The sequence below is a fragment of the Podarcis gaigeae genome (genome assembly GCF_964106915.1).
Source record: "Podarcis gaigeae genome assembly, chromosome: 11".
Classification (NCBI taxonomy): domain Eukaryota; kingdom Metazoa; phylum Chordata; class Lepidosauria; order Squamata; family Lacertidae; genus Podarcis; species Podarcis gaigeae.
The window spans coordinates 44,542,675-44,568,793 of record NC_139687.1 but is presented as its reverse complement, the minus strand read 5'-3'; the positions used below and the strand labels follow the sequence as shown (position 1 = coordinate 44,568,793).

Genomic DNA, 26,119 nt, shown 5'->3' with positions numbered 1-26,119 from the left:
TACAACCTCTGTACAGTGAAATTAACCGAGTACAATATTCTTTTAGCCACTTTGCATATTTCTGGTTTTCTGAGCAGAGCAAGTTATCTACATTTATTTATTTGAGGTCCCCCCCCCCTTTCTACAGCCTGAGCAGCACACTTGGCACTGAAAACAAAATCTAAAAACAGGTCCGTGGCCAAAAATGGCTCCTATTTTATGTAAGACAGGGGCAGACAAAAGGAGATGAACGTTGAGAGGGAGAATTAAAGGCATTTTTATAACACGTATCAGAAAGTATCGCCAAAACGAAAGGAATATAAATGCTTCACATTTATTTCAGCAGCAGTGCCACGTTCAAATCTCAGAACGGTCCAACAGACATAGATTATTTGCTTCGCTGCTATGCTCCTTTTCTTCTGTATCAAAATGAGGACAGCACTTTAAGTGTGTGCTTAAAAGATGAGCAACAGGTGCATCTCCGCTACTGAATATGGCTTTAGCAGACTTTAAACCCGAAATATCAAACACACTTAAATGTCAGATTTGCAGGACCACTGAACAAAACAGAAGGATAGATTGTATCTTGGAGACATGGAAGGATTTTTCTTTCTTTCTTATAAAGCATTAAGCCTGAAACAAAGCCCAACAGTCAAGACTGCATTCACCGCTACGTTAAATAAAATTAATAAGGTTTAAAATTAAGTAGCGTTTTAGCAGAGACTCTAGGGACTTTTCATCTGACCACATCCCATTTTTCCTCTTTGTGCAGGACTCTCAACTTGAGCAACTCCAACTCATTAGAGCCACAGGCAGAAAAGCCAGTGGTAATGACCTGGGAGACCTGAGTTCAAATTCCTGTTCTTCCATGAAACTCATTGGCAACCTAGTCAGATGGGTGGGGTAATAATAATAATGATGATGAGCATGATGATGATGTTACTGGGTGACCCTGGGCCAGTCAGTATCTCAGTCTTACCTCCATCACAGGGCAGTTGTGAGCATAAAATGAAGAGAAACATGTATGTCACCTTCAAAGCTTTGGAGGAAAGGTGCTGTATAAATGCCCTACATTGGAGGCATGCAATGTTAGGATTTCTCCCTCAATTCACCTAGTCCCATCATCTCCTCCTTGCAGCCTTAAAGGTAAAGGTAAAGGGATCCCTGGCCATTAGGTCCAGTTGCGGACAACTTTGGGGTTGCGGTGCTCATCTTGTTTTATTGGCCGAGGGAGCCGGCATACAGCTTCTGGGTCATGTTGCCAGCATGACTAAGCCACTTCTGGCAAACCAGAGCAGCACACAGAAACACCGTTTACCTTCCCGCTGGAGCGGTACCTATTTGTCTACTTGCACTTTGACGTGCTTTCGAACTACTAGGTTGACAGGAGCAGGGACTGAGCAATGGGAGCTCACCGTTGCGGGGATTCGAGCCGGCAACCTTCTGATCAGCAAGTCCTAGGCTATGTGGTTTAACCCACAGCGCCACCCGCAGCCCTCCCCTTGCAGCCTTATATCCTACAAATAAAAGACCAACTGTGCTAGCCTTCACCAAATCTTTTGTATTTGCTCTACTCTATTTGTTCAAGTACTGTACACTATATTTTAAATTACAGCCAAACCAAAACAAAAGATGGGAGTTAAATAAGTAGGCTGAAATAATCACATCACAGCAATCAAAGTCCTAAACATGATGCAGTATTATGCAGAGATATGCATAACTTGAATTTTCCAAGTTTGCTTATTAAGACAGAAAAGTCTCTAGAATTCTAACTAACTAATTTAAATGCCCTGATTGGCAGCTAACAAGTCTGTCAGTGGACTGACAAGCAGGGTGCGTTTCATCACCACAAGAAGGGAAAGCACAGAACATGGGTAGGCAAACTAAGGCCCGGGGGCCGGATTCAGCCCAGTCACCTTCTAAATCTGGCTTGCGGAAAGTCTGGGAATCAGAGTGTTTTTACATGAGTAGAATGTGTCCTTTTATTTAAAATGCATGTCTGGGTTATTTGTGGGGCATAGGAAATTTTTTTCTTCTCTTTTCAAAATATAGTCCGGCTCCCCATAAAGTCTGAGGGACAGTGGACCAGCCCCCGGCTGAAAAAGTTTGCTGACCCCTGGCATAGAACATCAGAATACTGCAGATGATAACAACCTGGGACCAGTTTACCTGAGAGATCGCCTTGTGTGCCATGTGACCTGCAGAACTGGCACAGTTACAGGTGCCAAATAATACCTGCATTTATAAGAAATCGGCACTTTGGAACTCCCTGGTCATTGACATCAGGCAGACACCGTTGCTGTACTCTTTTCAGCACCTGCTAAAAACATTTCTGTTAGGAGACATGCCCTACCCAGACATGCAGAATGTTGACGTGCATTTCAATCTGCTTTTAGTTTATTGCTGATTTTATTATTTATTTTTAAAATTGTTTTAAAAACAGTGGTACCTTGAGTTACAGACGCTTCAGGTTAAAGACGCTTCAGGTCACAGACTCCGCCAACCCAGAAATTGTACCTTGGGTTAAGAACTTTGCTTCAGGATGAGAACAGAAATCGTGCAGCGGGAGGCCCCATTAGCTAAAGTGGTGCTTCAGGTTAAGAACAGTTTCAGGTTAAGAACGGACCTCCGGAACGAATTAAGTTCTTAACCAGAGGTGCCACTGTAGTTGTTTTAAACTGTTTTACTGATAAATTTATTGTTTTGTTCTCTTTGCGAACCATTTTGAGGTTTTGTTGTTTTACCATCAGTGTATTAATTTTATGAAGTAAACAAGTAAAATAAACAATGTGTAGTTTTAGGCCTTACCCTTCAGCAGGAGCACTTAAATTGGCAGCGTGTGCATTTGGTTTTCAAATACTGGTCCATGGCAACATTTAAATTAACAGCTAACCTGCCCAAATGAAGACAATATTATCTTTGAAGCTATTGTGCCTGCAGAAAGGTGGAAACTGAATGCAATCCTGCACGATAATCAGATACTGAAACATTGCATGGGAGAGGAATGCAGCCAGTAAATCGTGACAGGGGTTTGGTTGGAATCACTAAATCTGTGAAGCATCATAAAACTTATTTTTCTTTTTTCATGTTTGTTGATGGGGCGGGGCAGTCAATCAAGGCAAAAATTACCCTGAAGAAGCTCTGGTGCAGGACGTGATTGCAGTCTCAAGTCAAAGCATGCCAAAATGCATTTATCCCACTTGCCAAGCAGGCAACCCCTGCGATTCCTACATCAGAGCAATCTATTCCAAGTATCACTTCAACAAAACACATCTACAGAGTCATGACATTCGAGTTCACAGTTCCAGAGAGGTGGCTGTGTTGGCTCTTGCAGCAAAATCAACCAAGAGACTTGTGGCAACTTAATGACTTGACATATATTCTTATGGCACTGGCTTTTGTTGAACATACTTAATCAGATGCCATGATCTTGAGTTTTGGGTACGCATATAAACGGTCGGAGGTGGGAGACTGTAAACTGTGAGGTCAGAAGGAAAGTCAGAAGTACAGGTGACGTATTTTTAAATTTTATAATTAACAGTGGACATTCACTGGTGACCATGGACTTCCAGTGTTAATGAGAAGCATGGAAAAAAGCCACCATGAAGCAGCTCCCATAGCACTAAACATAAACAGTCATGGCTATGGAGGGAGAATTGAATCCTTTCCTCCCCTGCTGTTGTTTTAAGGAAAATCCCTCACCTGAAGAGGGGGGAAATCTCCTATTGGTGAGTGCCTCCTGCATAGGTGGCTGGGAAATGGAAAGAGGCAGGATGTCCACACTGGCAACATCTGTTTAGAGCTTCTCCACATATGATAGAGTCACCTACTGACCTGCCAACACACTAGCAATATGGATATGGTCCCTTCTGCATCCCTAACAGGTGCACTGTTTCTTAATGACACCAACATCACTGTGCAATACAGATGCTTGTTGTTGCTATTGTTGTATGAAGGCATTAGGATAGTCAGGTCCGGTTACCAGAACCTTCTCCTTCTAGTTCCCAAAGCGCTTTGTGTTTCTCCTCTGGAAGCTGCCCTCTGCCATGGTGAAAATCTACATCACCTCCATCCTGTCCCAACTTCTCCACCTTCCACATATAAACCTCAGAAAATGTGGTCCTCCCTGAGGCTATTTAAGACCTGTGTGTCTTGAGGGAAGGTGGAAGGCAAGATGTCCAGCTCACTAAGCTTGTACCACCAGTCAGCTTGAGAAGACTCTTTTGCTCTACATTTTATATTATTTATATGCTTTAGAAATGGCAGAAAGACAGAACGAACAAATGAATAAAATGAGGAATTTTCTGCTGTTGCCTTTGGAGGTGCAATTTTTATCAAAACCACCACAGGGGAAGAAATGGTTGAACTATAATTATAGCTGGTATTTTTTAGCATAAGCAATGTATATTAATATAATGTTCTGGGCACACCTATGCAATTTTGTCTGAACCTACTCTACTCAACTAACAGAATTGTATAGATTGTATCAGGGTTTCATTCAGGATTTCTTGAACCTTTGGGAGCCAGAGGCACATTTAGAAATCTAAGGTTGTGGGCATCACAAAATACCTATTTTTTTTGGGGGGGGGGTTGACAAAGTTCAGAACCATCACAACACCCCCCCCCCCAAAAAAACCACACCTTCAAATCCAAATAAAATATTGCAGGAGGTACAGACAACAACCTCCCCCCAACAAAAACTTTAAAAATAAAATTGGGGTGGACAGAGAAGCTGGCAGGTGCCACAGGGGTGTCTAAATTAGAATTCATCTTCTGTTAGCATATACTTCTTGAAAACTATCTATTGGTAACCTTGGGAATGGCACAAATGACACTCAATAATTTTTGTCTTTAATTTGCTTTGCTACGTCTAGCACGAGACCTCTAGGAATTAGCACTGAACACACGATGAATTTCAAAATTGAGTTCCAGCCTCCAGGGAAAACAGGTCCAGGGAAAAGATGGCTGAAAGGCTTTAGACAATTAACAAGTCGTCTGCTGTACATTTAATTCACACACACACCCAAACACATGCACAAATGAAACTGGGTTAAGCATTTCTCTCAAAAGGTTTGGTGGTGCCAATATGTATCCTTAAACCTCTAAATGGATTGGAAAGCAAATACCTGAAGGAGTCCCTGTATTTGGGTTTTTCTCCGGGTTCCATTGCCTAGCACAGCCTTTCTCTACTGTGGGTTTTTAGATGTTCTTTCACTACAACTCCCATCATCCCTAGCCATCCCTAGAGAGATTATGGGAGTTGTAGTTCAAGAACATTGGGGGGGCAAGGTTGAGAAAGGCGGGGTCCAGGCCTCTTTGAATGGTGCTTCAAACTCCCTGCTGACCACCCCCCTCACCGGTCCCGCTTTGTATGCTGGAATGTGTCCTTAATTGATCAAATTTGTCATAATTGTTTAACCAGTTCTACTGTTGATTGGTTTTAGCTGCCTTACTCTGCTAAAACTGTATGTTTCTCATGGTGTGTTTGATGATGATGATGATGATGAACCACCCTTTATAAAAGATCCTAAGGTGCTGTACAACATTAACAACACATTTTATGGAACACAATAATAAAAACATAATAAAAAGCATAATAACATACAGTATAATAATAAAATAATCATAGTAACAGTCCCCCACCCCTCTCCCACAGCTTTAACAGGACATAGAATTATTTAATGACTGAAGGTCTGGGTACAGAAGAATGTTTTTGCCTGGTGCCTAAAGACATCTAATGATGTCGCAAGGCACATCTCTCTGGGGGGAGAATTCCACAGTTGATGAGCCACCACAGAAAAGGCCCATTCTTGTGTTGCCACACACACCCCCAAACCTCTCAGGGAGTGGGGACATAGAGAAGAGCCTCAGATGACAAGCACAGGGTCTGGGTCGGTCTGTATGGGGGAAGGTGGTCCTTAAGGTATTGAATAGCTCTGTGGGGCTTTATTTGTTGCATCCCGTCCTGCTATCCGTACGGATACAAGACCGATTACAAATACAGTCATACCTTGGATTCAAAACGCCTTGCAAGTCGAACATTTTGGCTCCAAAACGCTGCAAACCCGGAAGTGAGTGTTCTGGTTTGTGAACGTTCTTTGGAACCTGAACGTCCAATGAAGGTTCCGCAGGTTCTGATTGGCTGCAGGAGCTTCCTGCAGCCAATCGGAAGCCGCGCCTTGGTTTCCAAACGTTTTGGAAGTTGAACGGACTTCTGGGATGGATTCTGTTCAACTTCCAAGGCACGACTGTATTTTTATTAAGAACGGGAGAAGGAGGAGGTGGTGGTGGAAGAGTAAACCCAAGCTGTGAACCTGAGTTTTCAGGGGCAGTGTAACGCCATCCAGCATGGGATGGGTCCCTATAACCCAATCTGCCTTTTGACTGACCATGAGCAGCTTGTCTTGTCTCAGTTGAGCTTCACCCTTATCCAGTCCATTACTGACACCGGTTTAGCACCAAAACACCCTCTGATTTAGATAGCCTTCAACTGGAGATACTATGGGTCAAACCTGCATATGAAGCATATTTCTCTAAAGAGCATGTGGGACTGCAGAGGCTGGAAGGAACTGGTTGTTTTCGTCAAATAACCCTTAGCCAGTGATTTTAAAAATAAATAAATCAAGGAGGAGCATATATATGTTGGTGGTCTGCTAACCGTTACCTCTGAAGGGACTCGTCACATAGAGCTACAAAACTGCTTTCCAAGCCCAAACAAGTTTTAATAGTGGAGCTCCAGCAGCAAAAGGGACTAGAAAAAGCCCTGTGTGCACAAATTAGCAACAGTAGTATTTTTCACCCACTACTGAAAAGTCGGCAGAGGGGCAGGCTCAGTGGTAACGTGTGCAATTGCTGCGTTGCACTTTCTGTGTCAACGCTTCAATGTGTGTCAGCAAACTAACAGAGAACTGGTGTTTGCAGCGTCAAAACACGATGCATAAGCAACACAGGACCTGTAGAAGAAGACTTTTTTGTAGTTTCAAATGAAACAGGGGTTGCTATGCCTGCTATTCACCGTGGATGTGTTCAGAAATGATAGCTGAACCCAGGCACGGTGGTTTTCAACCAGTCAGCTGTGGCACCCTGGGGTGCCCTGAACGATAGTCAGGTGTGCTGTGGGCAACACTGGCCTCTGTCCCTCTTTCTTCTCTCCCTTTCTCTTGTGTCTCTACTTCCCAAAGATTTGCACAGCTGTTTGTTGCAACAGCCCTGGCTACCAGCTCCCCAGGCAAATGATGCCTCTGGGGCAGGCCGGGGGTGCTTCCCAGGCCCCTGTGGGGTAATGTGAGGAGGCACCTCTCTATGGGGCAGGGGATGCATCAGCTACTGCCCAGAGGACTCCCAAGGACAGGGTAGAGGAGAAAAGGCTGAGGGAACATTCCACAAGGGACAGTGTTTGAAAAAGGGTGCCAGCCCTGCAGGCAAGGAGTGATATAACTGGGCTCCTGAGCCCCACAGGGGTGCTGCAGAAAGAACGTAGTTGGTCAAGGGAGCCCTGGACTCAAAAAAGTTGAAAACCTCTGCTCTAAAGCATCAAGGAGACCTCTGTATCCCTGCTGTTGCCAGTAGTATGGAGGAGGAATTTCTTCGGCATGCTTTTTGCAGTAGTAGACCAACCCGATCTATAGCTCCCAAACTTGCTTGAAGATGGGGACAGAGCTCTCATTGCACATTTAGCCAGATTTGCAATACACACACACAAAAGCATGGACACACACACACACACTCACTCACTACTTTTAAATTGCATTCCGAATGCATATTCTACATGCATATTTTCCATAAAATATGTTTACAGAATCTGTACAATTTAAATGCAGACCTTGTTTATTATTTATTTATGAGGGTCTTTCTAAACCGCCAACTCAATAAAAAAAATCATGTTGGTGTACAATAAAAACATTAAAACATCATAATAATCATAAAATATGGAACACATGAGCAAAGCGGAATCAAATTAATTCTCTGAAAACTCTTGGCAGCACAGAAATGTTTTCAGCGGGTTACAAAATATCAAAACCGTAGGTGTCTGTCTGATTTGTAGCCAGTGATAAGTAGGAAACGGGCTACAGCTCAGTGGTAGAGCATGTGTTTTGAGTGCAGAAGGTTCAATCCTTAGTGTTTCCAGTTAAAGGTATAGGACCACTCTGACTGAGCCCCTGCTGGTCAACACAGAAAAGATTAGCTGAGCTCAGGCTTCCCCAGCCTGTTGCCCTCCAGATATTTTTGACTTCTACTCCTATCAGCCCCAACCAACTTGCTGGAAGTCCAAAACACCTGGAACACAACAGGAAAGCAGGGCTAGATGGACAAATAATCTACCCAAGGATAAGGCAGCTTCCTATACAGTGGTACCTCGGGTTAAGTACTTAATTCGTTCCGGAGGTCCGTTCTTAACCTGAAGCACCACTTTAGCTAATGGGCCTCCTGCTGCCGCCGTGCAATTTCTGTTCTCAACCTGAAGCAAAGTTCTTAACCTGAAGCACTATTTCTAGGTAGTGGAGTCTGTGATCTGAAGCGTATGTAACCTGAGGTACCACTGTATTGCTAAGTTTCAAGGCTAAAGCAACTGAGAGCTCCTTTTCAATTTCAGCTTTTGCCTGCCCCTTAAATATAAAATCAATATTGATCAGATTGCTTGTTTGTTTGTTTTTTAGTTTTACAAAACAAAATCTCACATCATGACATTATATGGGCATCCTCAAAATTTGGCTTTAGTTCTCTCTCATACCTTCCTCATCTCTTTCTGAAACAAACTTGGCCTGCCCACAGATACTACAGCCATCTCTGTTTTCCTCCTCTGTCCTACCCCACAAACATACAATGCTGTCATTTCTCACCAACACCCTCCTGAGCAGATTTGGGACACTATCTATCTAGCTTTGATAAGTACCAGTCTGAACTGCTCCTGTTCTCAGGAATCCCTTCTTCCCCCTTAAGGAGACATGCACCATCCTCATGAACAGTTATTCTCCCTCGCTTCCTGTGTTTGCCTGTCTCTTAGGTTAGGATAGTGGACTTTCAATGAAATACAAAGTAAGCTCAAAGCACAAAAAGATCCATGTCTGATGGTAGATTCCTGTCATAGGCAATTTTGGGGTATGAGGAGGAGGCTGCTGTAGATAAGGCATTTCTTTTTTTTAATTCAGGTTGTTCTTTTTTCACCCAACTTCCAGGATATGACATTTGCTGCAAACTCTGCAAGACCCACCACAAATCTCAAAAGCAACCTCAACTGCTCATCCGTATGTTCCCGGCAAGGTCATTTACAGTATATAGATTTATCCAAGCTAGAAAGCTCAATATTCTGGAAGAATAAGGAGTTAGAGGTTTGGGGAACATGCACATGAATGTTCCCAAATGCACACATAATTTAGTTCCAGATGTGCATGTAAAAGGTAAAGGTAAAGGGACCCCTGACCATTAGGTCCAGTCGTGACTGACTCTTGGGTTGCATCACTCATTTAGCTTTATTGCCCGAGGGAGCTGGTGTTTGTCCGCAGACAGCTTCTGGGTCATGTGGCCAGCATGACTAAGCCACTTCTGGCGAACCAGAGCAGCGCATAGAAATGCCGTTTACCTTCCTGCCAGAGCGGTACCTATTTATCTACTTGCACTTTGACATGCTTTCAAACTGCTAGGTTGGCAGGAGCTGGGACTGAGCAACGGGAGCTCACCCCATCGCGGGGATTCGAACCGCCGACCTTCTGATCAGCAAGTCCTAGGCTCTGTGGTTTAACCTACAGCGCCACCTGTGTCCCTCAGATGTGCATAGAGAGAGCCACAAATATTCCCCATCCTCCCTTAGACCTACATACAGATCAATGCCCCATTCCAGCAAATACAATCTGCATACAGAAAGATGGTTCTGCAACTAAATCCGCTGTACTCACTTTTCCAAGGAAACCTACTGTGTCCTTGGAGGACTAAGTCCAGAAACATGTTTCACAATCCACATTTCTGTGCATAAAAATATAAGAGCCATTCATACAGAATGTGTAATATAGGAAAGGTGCAATTCTCACATTTTACAATGTCGGGGAAAGATGCGATCCAGCAGCACTGATACCTACCCTTTTTATGATCTGCATAGTTATTTTTATGACTAACTATTAGGTTAACCACTTAGGCTGCAGCCCTTTAGATAATTTTCCACTGAAATTAATGGGACTTTTGCAGGTGTAAATTGTCTGAAGGTCTCAGACTAATTTATAGCGTCATGGCCATTTTTAGTAGCGCAATATCAATCAATATAAGCTGGAAATGTTAATTGAAGGCAGACCTCACTCCTTGTTCTCTCCTTGGGGAGAAAGCGAGAAGGGCATGAGCAAGAGGGATTTTCTAAGTTAAAATTCGCTTTGCAGAGCATGCTGTTGTTGTGAGGCACAAGATAATCCTTGTCATTTCTGAAACTGAACAATAGTGTTTTTTTGCTTTCTAATTATCGCTCTAGGTGCATACTAATTGATGTAGTAGGAGACCAGGAATGTATTATTATTTCAGCAAGTAACAGTAATACAGGTGTATCAACATTGCTTTCCCGAAACATTTTGACTAACTGTGAAGTCTCTGCGTATGTTGACAGCAGAACAAACCTCCTTGGAAGGTTTGGAAGGTTGGAAGGTCTTCTTTAAGGTTTTCAACCTGAGTCTGGGAAACCACCAATGAGGGATGCTGTGGCAGCCAGCATTTCCAACACTATGATTCTATTAGAAACCAACTACCATGAATGAAAAAAGTATTTAAGAAGTCAAGGCCCAAATCCGGTTTACGCTCACACAAGTGCACACACTTGCCCAAAGTAATTATTTAAACTTGAGTCTTCTTTGACCAGCTAACTCCAATGTCATATCACAATGCAGTTTAGAAACCTAAATCTAAAGAACTCTTGGACAGACAACACTTCTTTGAGCCTTGGTTAATAAGAGTTATTGCACCAGGCAGTGTCACATAAGGAATGCAACATTTTGAAATTATTAATGAGGACTGTGCGAGGACGAAGGAAAACCATTCTCACAAAGCATTTCTAAATTTTATTTATTTACTTATTTAGAAGATGCACAGACTGCTTGATCAAAGAGCTAAGCGGTGCACAAAAATAACTGTAGATAAAACACAGATACAATCCACACAGCAATTAAAAAAAGAAAATATGCATAATTAAAAACACAGATAAAATTGGTAAGACTCTTCAAACAAATACCGGTAACTAAGGATAAGCTATTAATCAATGTGCATGAGTTTAAGCCAGAAAAGTATTCTTTTTAAGCCATAAATAAACTGATTCTTATAAGGCTGATGGTTATAAAGGAGGAACCACAGCTTAGTGGAAAAGCACATGCCTGAGTAGAATGCGTCCTTAAATTCTGTTAATGCTTCCTGCCTGCCTAGATGGAAGATAGAGGATGTGTGCAGGAAACAGCCTGCACTACGAAGGTAAAATGCGCCCCTCAGAAGGTGCCCAAAGAGAATGTGCAGTTCAACCTGCAAAAAGGTTGACATTCCTGGTTTAAGACATGCAAACTTGTGTGTTGAGTATTTTGCTTTTCAGTCAAGTTGAGAATGGCTGGGGAAACCCAGCCAGATGGGCAGGGTATAAATACTAAAACTACTACTACTACTGTTATTATTATTATTACAGTGGTACCTCTGGTTACGTACTTCATTTGCTCCGGAGGTCCGTTCTTAACCTGAAACTGCTCTTAACCTGAAGCACCACTTTAGCTAATGAGGCCTCCTGCTGCCGCTGCGCCGCCGGACCACAATTTCTGTTCTCATCCTGAAGCAAAGTTCTTAACCCGAGGTACTATTTCTGGGTTAACGGAGTATGTAACCTGAAGCGTATGTAACCTGAAGCATATGTAACCCAAGGTACCACTGCTGTATTATTATTATTATTATTAATAACTGTTGTTGTTGTTGTTGTTGTTGTATTAAGGTCTAGTTGCCTAAATGAATATCCTTTAAACATATGAATGGAACCCACCAATGGTCAGCTTCTGGATGCATCTGCAACTTTCTGGCGGCAACACAAGCAAAACCAGTTTAACCACTCGTCTGAAACCAAAATATTTGCACAGGTAGAAGTAGAAATAATAATAACGAGGTGTCGGTATTCATAACTTGGTAGAATCATTGTGGTTACCATCACAATGTACCAGTGAGTAGTGTCACACACAAAAATCACAGGGTTTCTACCAAGGGAGCCTTTGTGCAAGAGAAAACGGAGACACACAGCTCCAGCAGCACAACTGGATTGTGAAAAAATGCATGGAACCATTCAGAGAAAAGATCTGTCAGGCCACTTACATAATCATTTCTTAATTGGACATTAATTCCCTGTAGAATGGCACGTTCTCTTTGGACTTACTTTACAAACAAATAAATAGAATCAATTTATTCACTCTGCCATAGGGTGTGTGCACATACAGGGTGAGTCTTTTAAAAGAGGCCCCGTGGAACATGTGTACTCTGTACCTAGGGGTCCTCTTTTAAAGGACTCACCCTGTATATGTATGCATACATATACATGCACGTGGGTGTCTATTTCAGGCATCGGAAACCCACCTAAGCTCATGCTACAAACATTGTTAGGCTTTAAGGCGCCCCAGGAGACTCTTGATATTTCCTTTGCGCAGACTACCAGGGGACAAAGAAAGTGGCCTTTGATGGTGCAGCTTATATAACACCTGCAAAATCTTGTTCCATCAGAACACAAAGCAGTGACGGAGCACAGGAGCCCTGCAGCAAAATAGGCAAAGCAAAGTTGCTACAAATCAAAGCACAAGAAGAACTACAACACCAACAAGGGAAAAAACATTATGTATACCACCTAAAAGAGCTTATGGATTAAGTGGTTTATAAATCTTTTTAAAAGTCACCAGGATGCCAAAAGAAAAACAGTAACCCAGCAGCAGCCACTACATTATTCATTGATCTTTGCACAATAAACTGCTTTGAGGGTTTTTGTTTTCTTTTACAATCAAGAAGTGTATACATTTTATGAAACAACCAAACAAATATTACTACTACTACACACAGGAAATATAGGACCACAGTCTACATATAACCAAAATGCATATAATTGCAGGTGACTATTTTCTAGGTATTTTGGACTAGACAACTTTTTTTTCCATTTCAGTACCACCAATTCCTATAAAATATGTATGTTATACATACATTTACTGTACTCCTGTAGCCAAGAAAGCCTGAAACATTTCCTTAGAGTACACTGTTAAATACAGTGGTACCTCGGGTTAAGTACTTAATTTGTTCCGGAGGTCCGTTCTTAACCTGAAACTGTTCTTAACCTGAAGCACCACTTTAGCTAATGGGGCCTCCTGCTGCTGCCGCGCTGCCGGAGCACAATTTCTGTTCTCATCCTGAAGCCAAGCTCTTAACCCGAGGTACTATTTCTGGGTTAGCGGAGTCTGTAACCTGAAGCGTATGTAACCTGAAGCATATGTAACCTGAGGTACCACTGTATATGGTCACTTTGTGCTATGTAAATTATTTTGGTTTTCTCTTACTATTTTGTGGTTCCCCTCTCCCCCCAATTGCTAATAATTTAGCAAGTGGAAACTTGCTGGAAATGGGGTGGGGTGGGGTAGGGGCTACAGAAGGAACATGTGTTCCTCTACTCCATTCTCACAACACTGCCTCCCTCTCCTGCAAACAGCCCCCTGTGAATTGTCACACATGAAGCTAAACACCCCGCACTGCACAGGCGCACCTCCTACTGTCTCCCACAAAAAGGAACCCTCGCATATAGGTCCTATTTTCTATGTTTCTTCCACATCCTCATCCTACTCATGGCTCCTTCTTCTTCTTCTTCCTCATCCTATTTGCCAGCACAGAGAGCGATAGCCAGCAGCAGACGAATTAAATACCAGTTTGCTTGCTCTGTGGTCAGGATGCTCAGCCCTAAGATGATGAGTTGAGGCTTGGATTGAGCTGGTAAATGAAGTAGCATGAGCTTTCCACCAGCCCCTCGCTTAACCATCTGCTTCAGGAGCAGGATCACTTCTAACACATGCAACAGGGGATGCTGATGGAAACAAATGAAGAAGGCTTGCATGCCTGGTCACCAGCTCAACGCAAGCCTCTGCTGCTCAGGCCTCAGATGGAGGGAGTACTCAGCTGTTTCAGGCTCTGGGGAGAGCAGTGGAACATAGGAAGCTGCCTTCTACATCTAGCTAGGTATACTCGACTCTCACTGCAACAGCTCTCCAGAATTTTATTTTTTTAAAAGGGAGGGACATTCCCAGCCCTATCTGGAATCTTCTGCATGCAAAACAGTTGCTTCCCCAACCTGATTAAGAAGTCAGCTCTGGAAAGCATTGGCCATGGATTAACACTGATGAAGGTGTTTAACATTAACAGTGGTTCAGGCTGACCAATGAAGTGTTGCAAGATTTGCATCTGAGAGGGAATAAATGCATGGCACACTCCAGGTCTTTCTTAAATTGTCTTGGTTTCAATGGGACTCAGTGCTTCTTATACAGTTATGTTTCACTGAGATATGTGGCACATAGATTTGCTCCTGTAGGTGCAATTTGTTGGGTTGCGCCCACCAATTAAGAGGACCAGAACAAGATGGAATGGATGGTTTCATTCAAGAGTTAATAACGGCGCGTCCAGGAGAAATACCCCATTATAGAAGAAATCTGTATTAACAGCAAAATGAGTTGCAAGGTTTTATGAATCAGTATTCATCAAATTTCAGGGGGGGAACAGTGAAGATGCCCAAACATCATTATGGCATCTGTAGTCTCCACCATCTGGAGGTGCGTGCCTGGGGATCATTGGATCTTGACTGTTTTCACACACTAACAACACATTGTGTAGAATTCTACCTATGACATTTTATCTGTACAATCAGAACGAAATTCAATAACCAAATAACCAAGTACTGAAAAATATGGATTTTGAGCTGTCTTACCCCATAATGGCAACTAGACATTCTCTTTTGGCAACTGTAATCCTGGTTTAGGGAGCTATTTGATGCCTAGTTCATATATCTGAGTTTCTAACACTGTATAATGAAACCAAATGATATGATGGAAGTCTGTGGCTATGGAAGGCAACAAAAAGTCTGTGCTATATCGTCTCCTCCCAGGTAACATCTGAGGACACAAGTCATGCATCTCTCCCATGAGGATCTGTGCAAGTCCATGTACACATTTAGCTTAGGGAAGATATGTGTGTTACCACTTCACACCCTTGCCTGGAAACATGGAAAGAGGAATCATGAATTAGCCACACATCCTCCTTTCTGCAAGCCCAGTAAATGTCCAAAGATATGCGAAGATCACATTCTATTCTTTGCAATATATCCTTTCTCATGTGCATGAATAATACCAGTGCCTATTAGGTGTAGGAACGTCTTTCTTAGGTAGCCACATTCCCAGTTTTAAATGCACAAGTAGGCCACTTCAAGAAACCCATGGAAATTTCCACCCTTCACAGACAGACATATTGTTGTCCTCATCCAGATACAACCTTGCTCTCTCACCATTCATCTCTCAGACTCAACGCTATGCATTTCCTAAGAATCCCTATTAAACCCATACACAGGTCCCTTCAACCTTCTAGCGCGGGCAATGACATCCCAGCAAGATGGAGCTTCAGGTGGATCAAAACCAGGTTGGCAGGAAAGCTGGAAGAGGACAGACAGGGGAAGTAGATTGATCTGGAACTGATTTTATTCAGAACAAAAAAAATTCCTTCCAGTAGCACCTTAAAGACCAAGGAATTTTTTTTGTTTTGACTATGGCAGACCAACATGGCTACCTATCTGTAACTGATTTTATTCAGCACAGTATGTATCATCAGCACAACTCATTTCATTTCTATCAAAATTCATTTAGTTCATAAACATAGCATCCAGGTTGATTTACATTCTATAGTAAGTGTAAAAATTTAATCTGGCGATTATGCATGAAGGTAACTTTGCTAGTATGAAGAATAAGACTATCCATCCAAACACAGTTGCTTCGTGCCCATATGAGACACAAGAACTGCCAACAGAACTACATACCAAAAGGTTCATTCACAAATACAAAAATGGTTCTCAAAAATGCTCCATAGTGTTGGGTGTGCAAGATGGACCCAGGTTCCTGACAGTGGTCAGTTCTGAAGTGTTAAGCAGGTTAAGAACAATGCCAAACTTCTTGTTTCACTGTGTGTTGCCATTCATTCATTTTCTTGAATAGTTCATTGTCGCCAGCCCAGAGCAGATCCCAAATAATTGCAAGGGCAGAACTATTTCATACTCTAGTTCCTTTTTGTGCACATGCAAAATACATGGTGCCACCATCAAGATATACGTGTGGTGACATAAAGTCTATACCTTGACCTTTGACACCTGACCCACCCTATTCAACTGACTGTAAATTGTTCAAATTTAATTTAATCTTGTATTTTTATGCTGTTGGAGCTCACTTTGGAACCTTATAAGGATGGGAAGGGAAGCGAAGGGGAGAAATTCAGCAGCAACAACCATCGCACAGATGTGCTGGCTTGATCAGGGAAATGACAGGGTACTGATTCCATTTTCATGACAGTAAATGCTGATCATTTTAGCATACACATACATAGCATTCACAACCGACAACACTACACACACACACACTTAAAAAATAGTGTACCAGAATTAAAACCGTAGTTCAACCCTAAGAATCTCTTCACATAATTGCTCACTTCCATTTTTTCAGTGAGGCTCCCAGAGGTAAGGCAGCTCATTGGAATAGTACTTGGTGGCCATTTGTCTCTGTCCACAATCACCAGGACGTACTGATTTCCCTAATTTCTTAAACATGCCAATACACTATGTATCTATTGTTTCTGCAAAGCACAGGCCATAAATAAGCTTTCCCCTCAAATTTGCTTGTTTTTCTTTTTCTTTTATTATGTGCTTTGTATTCTCATTGTGTATTTTTCTGTTGTGAAGCATCCTGGGATGATGATGATGATAATAACAATAATATGTAAGGACAGCTGAACTGACTAGTATATATTAAAATGCCAGCACTATCATAGATTAGTAGAGACAGGCACTGAATTACCACCAACTGGTAAAGCTCAAGGACTGTTTACTAGACACCACTTTATCACATCACCTCCACAAATTCATATATATATATATATATATATATATATATATATATTTACCACGAGATGCTTGGTCCTATAGAGGAGCATTTTTCACAGCATCCGTAAGCAACTCAATATTTATTACAAATACATTTTACATGAAAGGATTGCAAAGCAATCAATCCTTTAGTATGTTAAGATGCCATGGTGCTCTGAGTATACACAATGTTTGCATGGAAATTCATGACCTAAACATATGACACCTTGCAATTAGTAAACAATATGCAAAGGTTAATTGTATTAGCATCTTGTGTAAAACTATACACATTTGAATAAAGCGATACAACAATCTTCGGAGATGCGTTTTTTCTATTATATTGTGTGTAGCTATCCTTTTTCAGATTTAAATGGCCTTCATGCCCATCTCATTCTACGCTTCCTGCAATCTATCTCACGCAAGGCACAACTGATTCTTTTTCATCTACCTGACAGATCTCATGAATATGAAGACTGTTCCAAGCCAACTATGAATGGTATGTCTCAGAAGGTCAATGAAACTTAACACTGCTTTCTCCCTTATGACATCCTCTTTTACACACATGAGAAGGGAAAACTACATCTGCTACAGGATATATGGGAGCAGACATGATGTATACTCTGGAAATGACAAGGACACAGATTCCAAGGTTAAAGCTGGGATTTCCAGATGCATTATTATTCAATACCCTGGATAGCTCCCAGTTAAGCATGGTGCATAAATTCTACTAGTTAATGTTATTTCTCCCCACATGCGTCCCTCCAGCACATAATAGTATAGCTTAAGGAGATATCGCGTTCTGGATGACTTTCAAGCACCAGGTAAATTAATAAGGACAAACCCCACTCTGGCCAAAAATCATTAAGCAAAATCCCAGTTGCCCTCAATCCATGTAATCCTTTTTTTTTCAGGTTCCTGCTTTTTTATCAAGCTAATAGCACAGCCTTTCCAAAAGAATCTGGGAAGAGAGCTAAAAATGTGCAGTTGTCAGACAAAAAAAGCTTTCACATGCATATCAGACTGAGCGACAATAACAAGCAGTGCAAAATTTAACTAAGAGGCTGAATCTTACATGTTTGTGTTTTTAAACTTCCCATGGATATACCATGACTCAAGACATAAAAGCTTTCATTTTAAGGGCAACACACACACACACACACACACACAGAGAGAGAGAGAGAGAGAGAGAGAGAGCGTCCTATTTCTCTCTGTCTTCTGTCTTTCTGATTTGCTCATATTCTTGTCTTTTTCTGACATACAGCACTGACAGACCGAGGCATGAAGGAACCAAAGTTTTAATAAAAGAATCTAAAGCCTTGTGAATGTATTATTCCCTGAATATAGAAGGGGTAGATGGAGATTGTGCCAGATGACCCTGCCCCCTTGACACAACTTTAGTCCACACAATGGACAGAATAGCCACATAGAGACTTAAACATGTAGGCCCCATTCGGAAAAAATCATGCATACACCATTCAGAGACAATAAATGCAACACGTTGGATGTGCCAAGGAGGCAGAGCCAGTTGGCAAGATTACAATCTTCTCCCCTGCCCCAACGATGTATAGAGAAGAACATCTGCACAGGACATTAGTCAAGGTCAGTTGCACTGTTCCCGTAGCCAGCACCATACAAGGATTTTTTAAATGAAGCAAAGGGTGTTTATTCTCCTGGGACAGCTTGATAGGGAATAAGTCACCATGACTTTGGATATTTAAAATAGGAAGGTATGTATTTTAGATGTTTGCAGTTTCTGGGTTTGAGTGAAAACGGTATTCCTCAATTTTAGTTTATCATGCCCCAGTTTCCATGCAGTTCTTCCAAGATAGCCAAAACGATTAGCTTTTCCTTTGCAGATGAAAAAAATTATACTCCCTAAATTAGGGACCAGGGGGAGAGAATCAAGCCACATTTCACATGCTTGGCTTGCCAAAGTTATATATTTTTTTCCCTGTGCAAAGCTCCATTTTACTGGAATGCCAAAAAGTGACCCATGAAACTTGCAGCATCCTGGGAGGGGAGGGCTCACTTATATCTTCCACCTGGAAAAGGGATGTGAGAGTTGTCTTTAAGTGCAAATGGAAAATAATCTAACCTCCATCTCTGAAGGTCAGTGACATGTCACCTGGGCAAGACTGGAAGTTGGGCATTAAGTAGCATTTGTGTTTCTTCTATCTAGATGAGAGTTTGGTGGAAACAAGTTGGGGGTGAGTTATTTCATTGTGTTCAGTACAGCCGATGGAAAGAAAGTCTAGTCTAGGAGTGAGGAACCTCCAGTCCTCTAGCCATTGTTGGACTCCAGCACCAATCAGCCGCACCCAGGATGGCCGATAGTCGCCCAACAACTTCTGGAAGGCCACTGGCTCACTGTCCTTCCAAAAACGGAGGGTTGTGGGACCCTGAGGTTCCAAGAACTTGGGGAAAGTCTAAGGTTACAATCTTGCACACAGCACACCTGAGCGGAGTGGAACTTACTTCTGAGCAATGCTACCAATGAAACAAGAAGCCAACCTGGGCTTCTATGCATATGTGTGAGCACTTTCAAAGCTCTGTGGGCAGAGCCTCTTCGAGGCTCCCTATTCCAGCACTTGGCATGTTCTTTCTCTGAACGCCAACGAAGACTTTGCAAAGGGGGTGAGCAGAGGAAATAGGTTGGAGGGGATCAAGCTCAGGAAAATTGCCATTCTTCAGAACTCTGAGCTTCTGTTGAGGTGGGTTGAGTGGAGACAGAGAGAGGAGGAGATAGGAATATTTATTTCTTCCAGAGAGTTCAACTTCGGCTACCCACGTCAGGGACTAGGATCAAAATTGGGCACCAGAGCATCACAGACACTCAAAATGCCCAAACTGCACAAGCAGATCTTTGGGGAGGCAGAGCTGACACATGCCCCGGTTTTTGCGCGCGCGCGCACCGTGACCAACAGAAAAATCGATTCCCCGACCCACCCCAGAAACTAACCCCAGACGACCCCTCTCGCCCCTCACCTGAAATCGCTGTAGGGGTGGATGATCCAGAAGCCTGCAGTTTTAACCCTTTCCTGCTCCTTCTCCACCGCCTTCTGGCTGCCGAACATGCGGAGGGAGAATTTGTTGACCCCGGGCTGCAGCATGGAGGTGAACTGACGCTGCATGAAGCCGTATTGGCGCCCGGCGGCGTCGGCATCGTCGAAGCCCACCGCCGGCTCCTCTCCGCCGCCGCCGCCGCCGCTTCCGCCGTCCACTTTGAAGCACACCGAGTTGCCATGGTCCTTGAGGCTGCCGCCGCCGCCGCCGGCTCCCGGGCTGCCCATCGCCTTGTCCGCCGCCGCCTTGCCCTGGAAGCAGGCGTTGGCGCTGGGGCTGCCGTCGTCGCGGCTGCCGGGCGACGAGCCGGGCTTGCTGCCCTCCATGCCTCTGCCCAGCGAGCGGCCGGGAGGCGGAGGAAGGGAGGTGGCGCGGGAGAGCGAGCGAGGGAGGCAGCGCCGGCCAGGCGAGCCGGCTCCGTCTTGCAGCGGCGGCGGCGGCTGCTGCGACTGCTGCCCGCCCTTCAGCGGCTCCTCAGCCCCTTCTGGCGCGCCTCGCGTGGCAAGGGGTACCGACGGGAGAGGGGAGGAGGGCCGAGCCAGAGGCAGCGGGCGGGCGGGCGGGCGGGCGGGCGGCAGGCTCCCTTCGAGCGCCCTCTGCCGACCGCAGCGGCGCGCCTGGGCCCGCTTCCCTTCGCTTGACATTGAGCGACCCGGACGAGCCCGGGAGGAGGGAAGGAGGGAGGGAGGATGGAACGCGCCGTCAGGCAGCTGGCCTGAGCCAGCGTTTCCTCCTCACATCGCCGCTACCCAAAGAAAGGCACCGGGGCTCCCAAGCTGGCTTCGCTTGCACAGATTTGCCTTCCACGATCGCTCCTCGGTCCCGGTGCCTTTAGCACGAAGGACGGCTTCCGAGGTTGTGCAGGCGTGGAGAGGCAACCCAGCTGGGGGTTTCGCCTTGCAGACGGGGCGTCCGCCCGGTGCCGTTTGTAGCAACCGGGCGCCCTCCCCCCGGAACGAGCTGTTCATTGAGCATTTCACTCCCCCGGTTTGTCCGCAGCGAGGGACGTTAGACGACGTTGGCGCGCTGATGAGCACTCCCCTGCTTGGGATGAGGTTAGATGAGGTCGCATCAAGCGTTGCGCACACACAGCCAGTTCGAAGCAAGCGTTCCTGTCCCCTATCGCAAAAAGCCGGATCTTTATACTGAGTTAGACCTCCGGTCTATTTTAGCACATCCCTGCACTCCCAATCTGTTCTGCTGTTTCATGTACAATACATACATAGAGAAGCTGCAGTTGCCCATATCTTCCCAGTACATGAGACACATTCAACCAGCCATCACTGCAGCATCTCACAGTGGCCTCTTGTGTGAATGAGCCATCACAGATAGAATCATAGAATCATAGAGTTGGAAGAGACCACAAGGGCCATCGAGTCCAACCCCCTGCCAAGCAGGAAACACCATCAGAGCACTCCTGACATATGGTTGTCAAGCCTCTGCTTAAAGACCTCCAAAGAAAGAGACTCCACCACACTCCTTGGCAGCAAATTCCACTGTCGAACAGCTCTTACTGTCAGGAAGTTCTTCCTAATGTTTAGGTGGAATCTTCTTTCTTGTAGTTTGGATCCATTGCTCCGTGTCCGCTTCTCTGGAGCAGCAGAAAACAACCTTTCTCCCTCCTCTATGTGACATCCTTTTATATATTTGAACATGGCTATCATATCACCCCTTAACCTCCTCTTCTCCAGGCTAAACATGCCCAGCTCCCTTAGCCGTTCCTCATAAGGCATCGTTTCCAGGCCTTTGACCATTTTGGTTGCCCTCCTCTGGACACGTTCCAGTTTGTCAGTGTCCTTCTTGAACTGTGGTGCCCAGAACTGGACACAGTACTCCAGGTGAGGTCTGACCAGAGCAGAATACAGTGGCACTATTACTTCCCTTGATCTAGATGCTATACTCCTGTTGATGCAGCCCAGAATTGCATTGGCTTTTTTAGCTGCCACGTCACACTGTTGGCTCATGTCAAGTTTGTGGTCAACCAAGACTCCTAGATCCCTTTCACATGTACTGCTCTCAAGCCAGGTGTCACCCATCTTGTATTTGTGCCTCTCATTTTTTTTGCCCAAGTGCAATACTTTACATTTCTCCCTGTTAAAATTCATCTTGTTTGTTTTGGCCCAGTTCTCTAATCTGTCAAGGTCGTTTTGAAGTGTGATCCTGTCCTCTGGGGTGTTAGCCACCCCTCCCAGTTTGGTGTCATCTGCAAATTTGATATCTGGAGAGGTGTCACCCAAAAGATGAAGAAGACTTCTACTCTGTTTCTCTGAAGGCAGAATGGTAGAAATTGCAAGCAAGTGGAATCCAGCTGAGCATTAGGAGAAGGATCCTAATAGTAGGGTCTGTTTGACAGTAGAACAGTTTGCAAACTTGTGACCCACCAAGGTAAACACAGCCCATCAGCTATGTTTTGTCAGCTGCCAGATGTTTGACAAAATGCTGCCTCTGTTTCTTTAATCCAAGTCAAGCAGAAAAGGCAGGCAGCTAGGGTGAGCCTCTTACCCAGACATTAATACCTGCTGGATGAAGAGATCCTGTGGTTTGTGCCATGTTTTGCTTGCTTGAAATGAATGGGCCAGTTTTGCTAACCTAATTCTTTGTGCCTCTGGCATAAGAAGGAAAGAAAAATGAGGGATACTTCATCAGACCAATTACTCATCCAAGCCTGTCCACACCTAGATGCTCCAGGAGTTTTTAGCTCTACAGTATTAATAAAAAGCCACCTACTCTTGGCTTGCTTTGGGGCTCTAGTTTTGGCAAACAATCATGGAAGTCTGTTTTTTAGATGTCTGTGGATATATTTTTTAAAAATCCTGTCTCACTACAGGATTTGGAGTGGTTGACCTTCTGTTCCTTTTGTGTGTCTAGGAAGAACAATGCACAGTCAGTGTGACTGTTGATGCCTCTTCATGATGTCTTTGCTTCACAGCGTTTGATTTTCACATCATCTGGCAGCCTTTCAGGTGCACATAAAGCTTCCTATCAAGATCCCTGCTTGGACACCCCAGTCTGAACTTGAGCCACTGAATGGTACTTATCACTTCCTTTGCACCATGAGGAAGAACAGCTGGAGAAAGGCAGCTGATCATTATGCCAGTGCAGAAACATAGGTAGGGAACATGCACTTTGATTCAGTGGAATGGTAGAGCAAGGGAGATCCACGCAACCGGTCATTAATCCGGAAGCTGCTGTTAGTGCAGAATGCTGCAGCACAACTGCCGACAAGAGCAAGGCCTCGTTGTCAGCATATAACACCTGCACTAAGAGATCTGTACTGGCTGCTGATTTGCTACTGGACTGAGTTCAATGTCTTATTATAAGTATATAAAGCCCCTGGTGGGACATGGGTGGAGATGTGGTTGAAACCACTGAGCCTCTTGGGCTTGCTGATCAGAAGGCCAGCAGTTCAAATCCCTGTGGTGAAGTGAGCTCCCGTTGCTCTGTCCCAGTTCCTGCCAACCTAGCAGTTCGAAAGCACACCAGTGCAAATAGATAAATAGGTACTGCTCTGGCGGGAAGGTAAACGGCGTTTCCATGTGCTCTGGCTTCCGTCACAGTGTTCCGTTGTGCCAGAAGCGGTTTAGTCATGCTGGCCACATGACCCAGAAAGCTGTCTGTGGACAAATGCCGGCTCCCTCAGCCTGAAAGTCTTTGACTGGACTTAACCGTTCAGAGGTCCTTAACAACTTTAAATCAGTTTACTTCCAAGATCATCTTACCCCACATGTGCCCACTTGACTGCTTCAATTGGTGGAATTGTCACAACTACAGGTGCCACATAATACCTGTTCCACATTTGTAAGGACTTGGTCACTTAATGTGGCTGCACCTACGCTTCGGAACTCCTTGCCAATCAAGATGAAGGAGGGACCTTCATTCTAACCTTTTTTGGAGCCTGCTAAAACATTCCTTTTTGGACAAGCCTATCCTGATGCTTAGAATGCTAATCTGTTTTAGCATTTTAACTTCTTTGTGTTTTATAGTACGGCTGTAAATCCTTCTTTATTTTTACAATCAAGCGCTGTGTAACTTTTATGAAATAAATAAATAAAATAAGAAAATAGTCAACGAGAATCAGCGCTGACACTAGTAGCTATCCATATTCAGCCCAGTAAGAACAATAAAACCACACAGGTTATTAAAATCCAGACAGCAACATGTCATATTAAGGATCCAACATAGGTATTGAATTATAAGTCTCCAAATTCTTTCCAAGCCAGCCTGGATTTCTCCTACATTCCCTATATATCCTGGAAAGCCAGGTAAACTTTATTATCAGCCATCCTGTTCATGTTAACTGGAGTAGTCCCAGCAGGAGATTCACTTTGACTGCACCTTCCAATTTCCAGTGAAATGCTTGCAGAAGAGTTGAAGTATGGATGAGTGAAATTTATAATAATTCTAAGAGTAGAGTAAGTTAAGGCAGCTAAGCTGCCTGGCTCAGTCACAGGAGAAATCACCGAGGTTTGTGTTTTATTGATGTGATAATAGTTTATGGCAGTGGGAAGTAGCAGCAGACTTTAGGTACTGGACTACAGGAACTCATTGGTGCGGCAGAGATGACCGTAGAGTAAATTTGCACTTTGGAGATAGCAGCCCCACTGTCTGGGAGCTGACAGTACTTAGAATGTTGTATTATTTTATTGTTGTTAGCCGCCCTGAGCCCAGCTTCGGCTGGGGAGGGCGGGATATAAATAAATTTTTATTATTATTATTATTATTATTATTATTATTATTATTAGAAGGTCCACCATCCAGAACATCTCTGAGGGCATAACTATGTGGAGGAAATAGCATCTGGCCTGTCATATCCAGATGCAAAGAAAGAAAGAAAGAAAGAAAGAAAGAAAGAAAGAAAGAAAACATGTCTATCCCTTTTCTGCAAGCAGACACTACAAAGCCATAGAACTGTAGACTTGGCACACCAAGCATCATCTAGTCCAACCTGCTGCAATGTAGGAACCTTGCTCACAGGCATCCCTGGTGGGGCTTGAACCGCCAATCTTCTGGTTAACAGCCAGATGCACTGACCCAGTGTACTTTGTCCATACCACTGTGCCCAGTGGTGCTGCTCTGTGTGGAGGATTTTCCTTCATCTGAACCACCTCAGTGTCATTACTTAGTGCAAAGAATGGCTTAAGGTACAGGGATGAGCTGCATTTCTAAGCCAAAGTGGTCCACTGGCTAAGGCTGAAGGTCCATATCATAATCTTAGCCTACTTACTACAAGTCTGGCCATGTTATCTGGCTGTAACTGAGGATCTGCCCATCACTCCTTATCTCTAAAATGGAAAGAAAGGGGTTGCAGGATACTAAGAGCAGTGCACTTCACAAAGGCTTGTTACTGGTCTATTTATTTATAGACTGCTTTACTTCACAATGTACACCTGCCCTTGAGTAGAAAGATTTCCAGATCTAGTGTGTTGATTAATGAGATAGGTTTAATAAATAATAAAGCAAGACAGTTTGGGTCCCTTAGAATGAACTGATGCCCCCAACAACAGCAGCAAGAATACTCATCACAGAGCATTGGAAGACACAAGATTTGCCCACCTTGGAAGAATGGCAGATGCAAGTGATAGACTATATGGAGTTGGCAGAAATGACTGGCAGAATCCGAGACCTGGGAGAAGAATCAGTGGAAGAGGATTGGAAGAAGTTTAAAGATTATTTGCAGAAACACTGCAAAGTTTATGAATGTTAAAATAATGTTGGATTTGGAAATAATATGGCATTAGTGATATAGCTTAAAAAAAATGCAAAATGTAACAGAAAAGGAGGGAAGATTAAAGTTATATTATTATTATGTCGAAAGTAAATAATATTTTAAAGGTGTTTAAGTACAAGGAGGAAAGATTGGTGACATAATAGAAGGAACTTAATAATTAGAAATGAGATTTGAAAGAGGGTAAGGATTTGCTGTATCTGATTGGGTAAAGAGGAACA

The 26,119-nt window shown here is 43.7% G+C and overlaps 1 protein-coding gene across 1 annotated transcript in view; it reads right to left on the bottom strand.

The window, feature by feature from the left end:
• Window positions 1-20,689, bottom strand: part of HCN1 (hyperpolarization activated cyclic nucleotide gated potassium channel 1) — a 189,337-nt gene extending 168,648 nt beyond the window's left edge. Inside the window, exon 1 of the mRNA XM_083703466.1 lies at window positions 20,096-20,689. Within this exon, the coding sequence (XP_083559592.1) occupies window positions 20,096-20,499 (404 nt within the window). The 5' untranslated portion in view covers window positions 20,500-20,689. The remainder of the gene's footprint in view (window positions 1-20,095) is intronic.
• Between the last annotated feature and the right edge of the window lie 5,430 nt (window positions 20,690-26,119).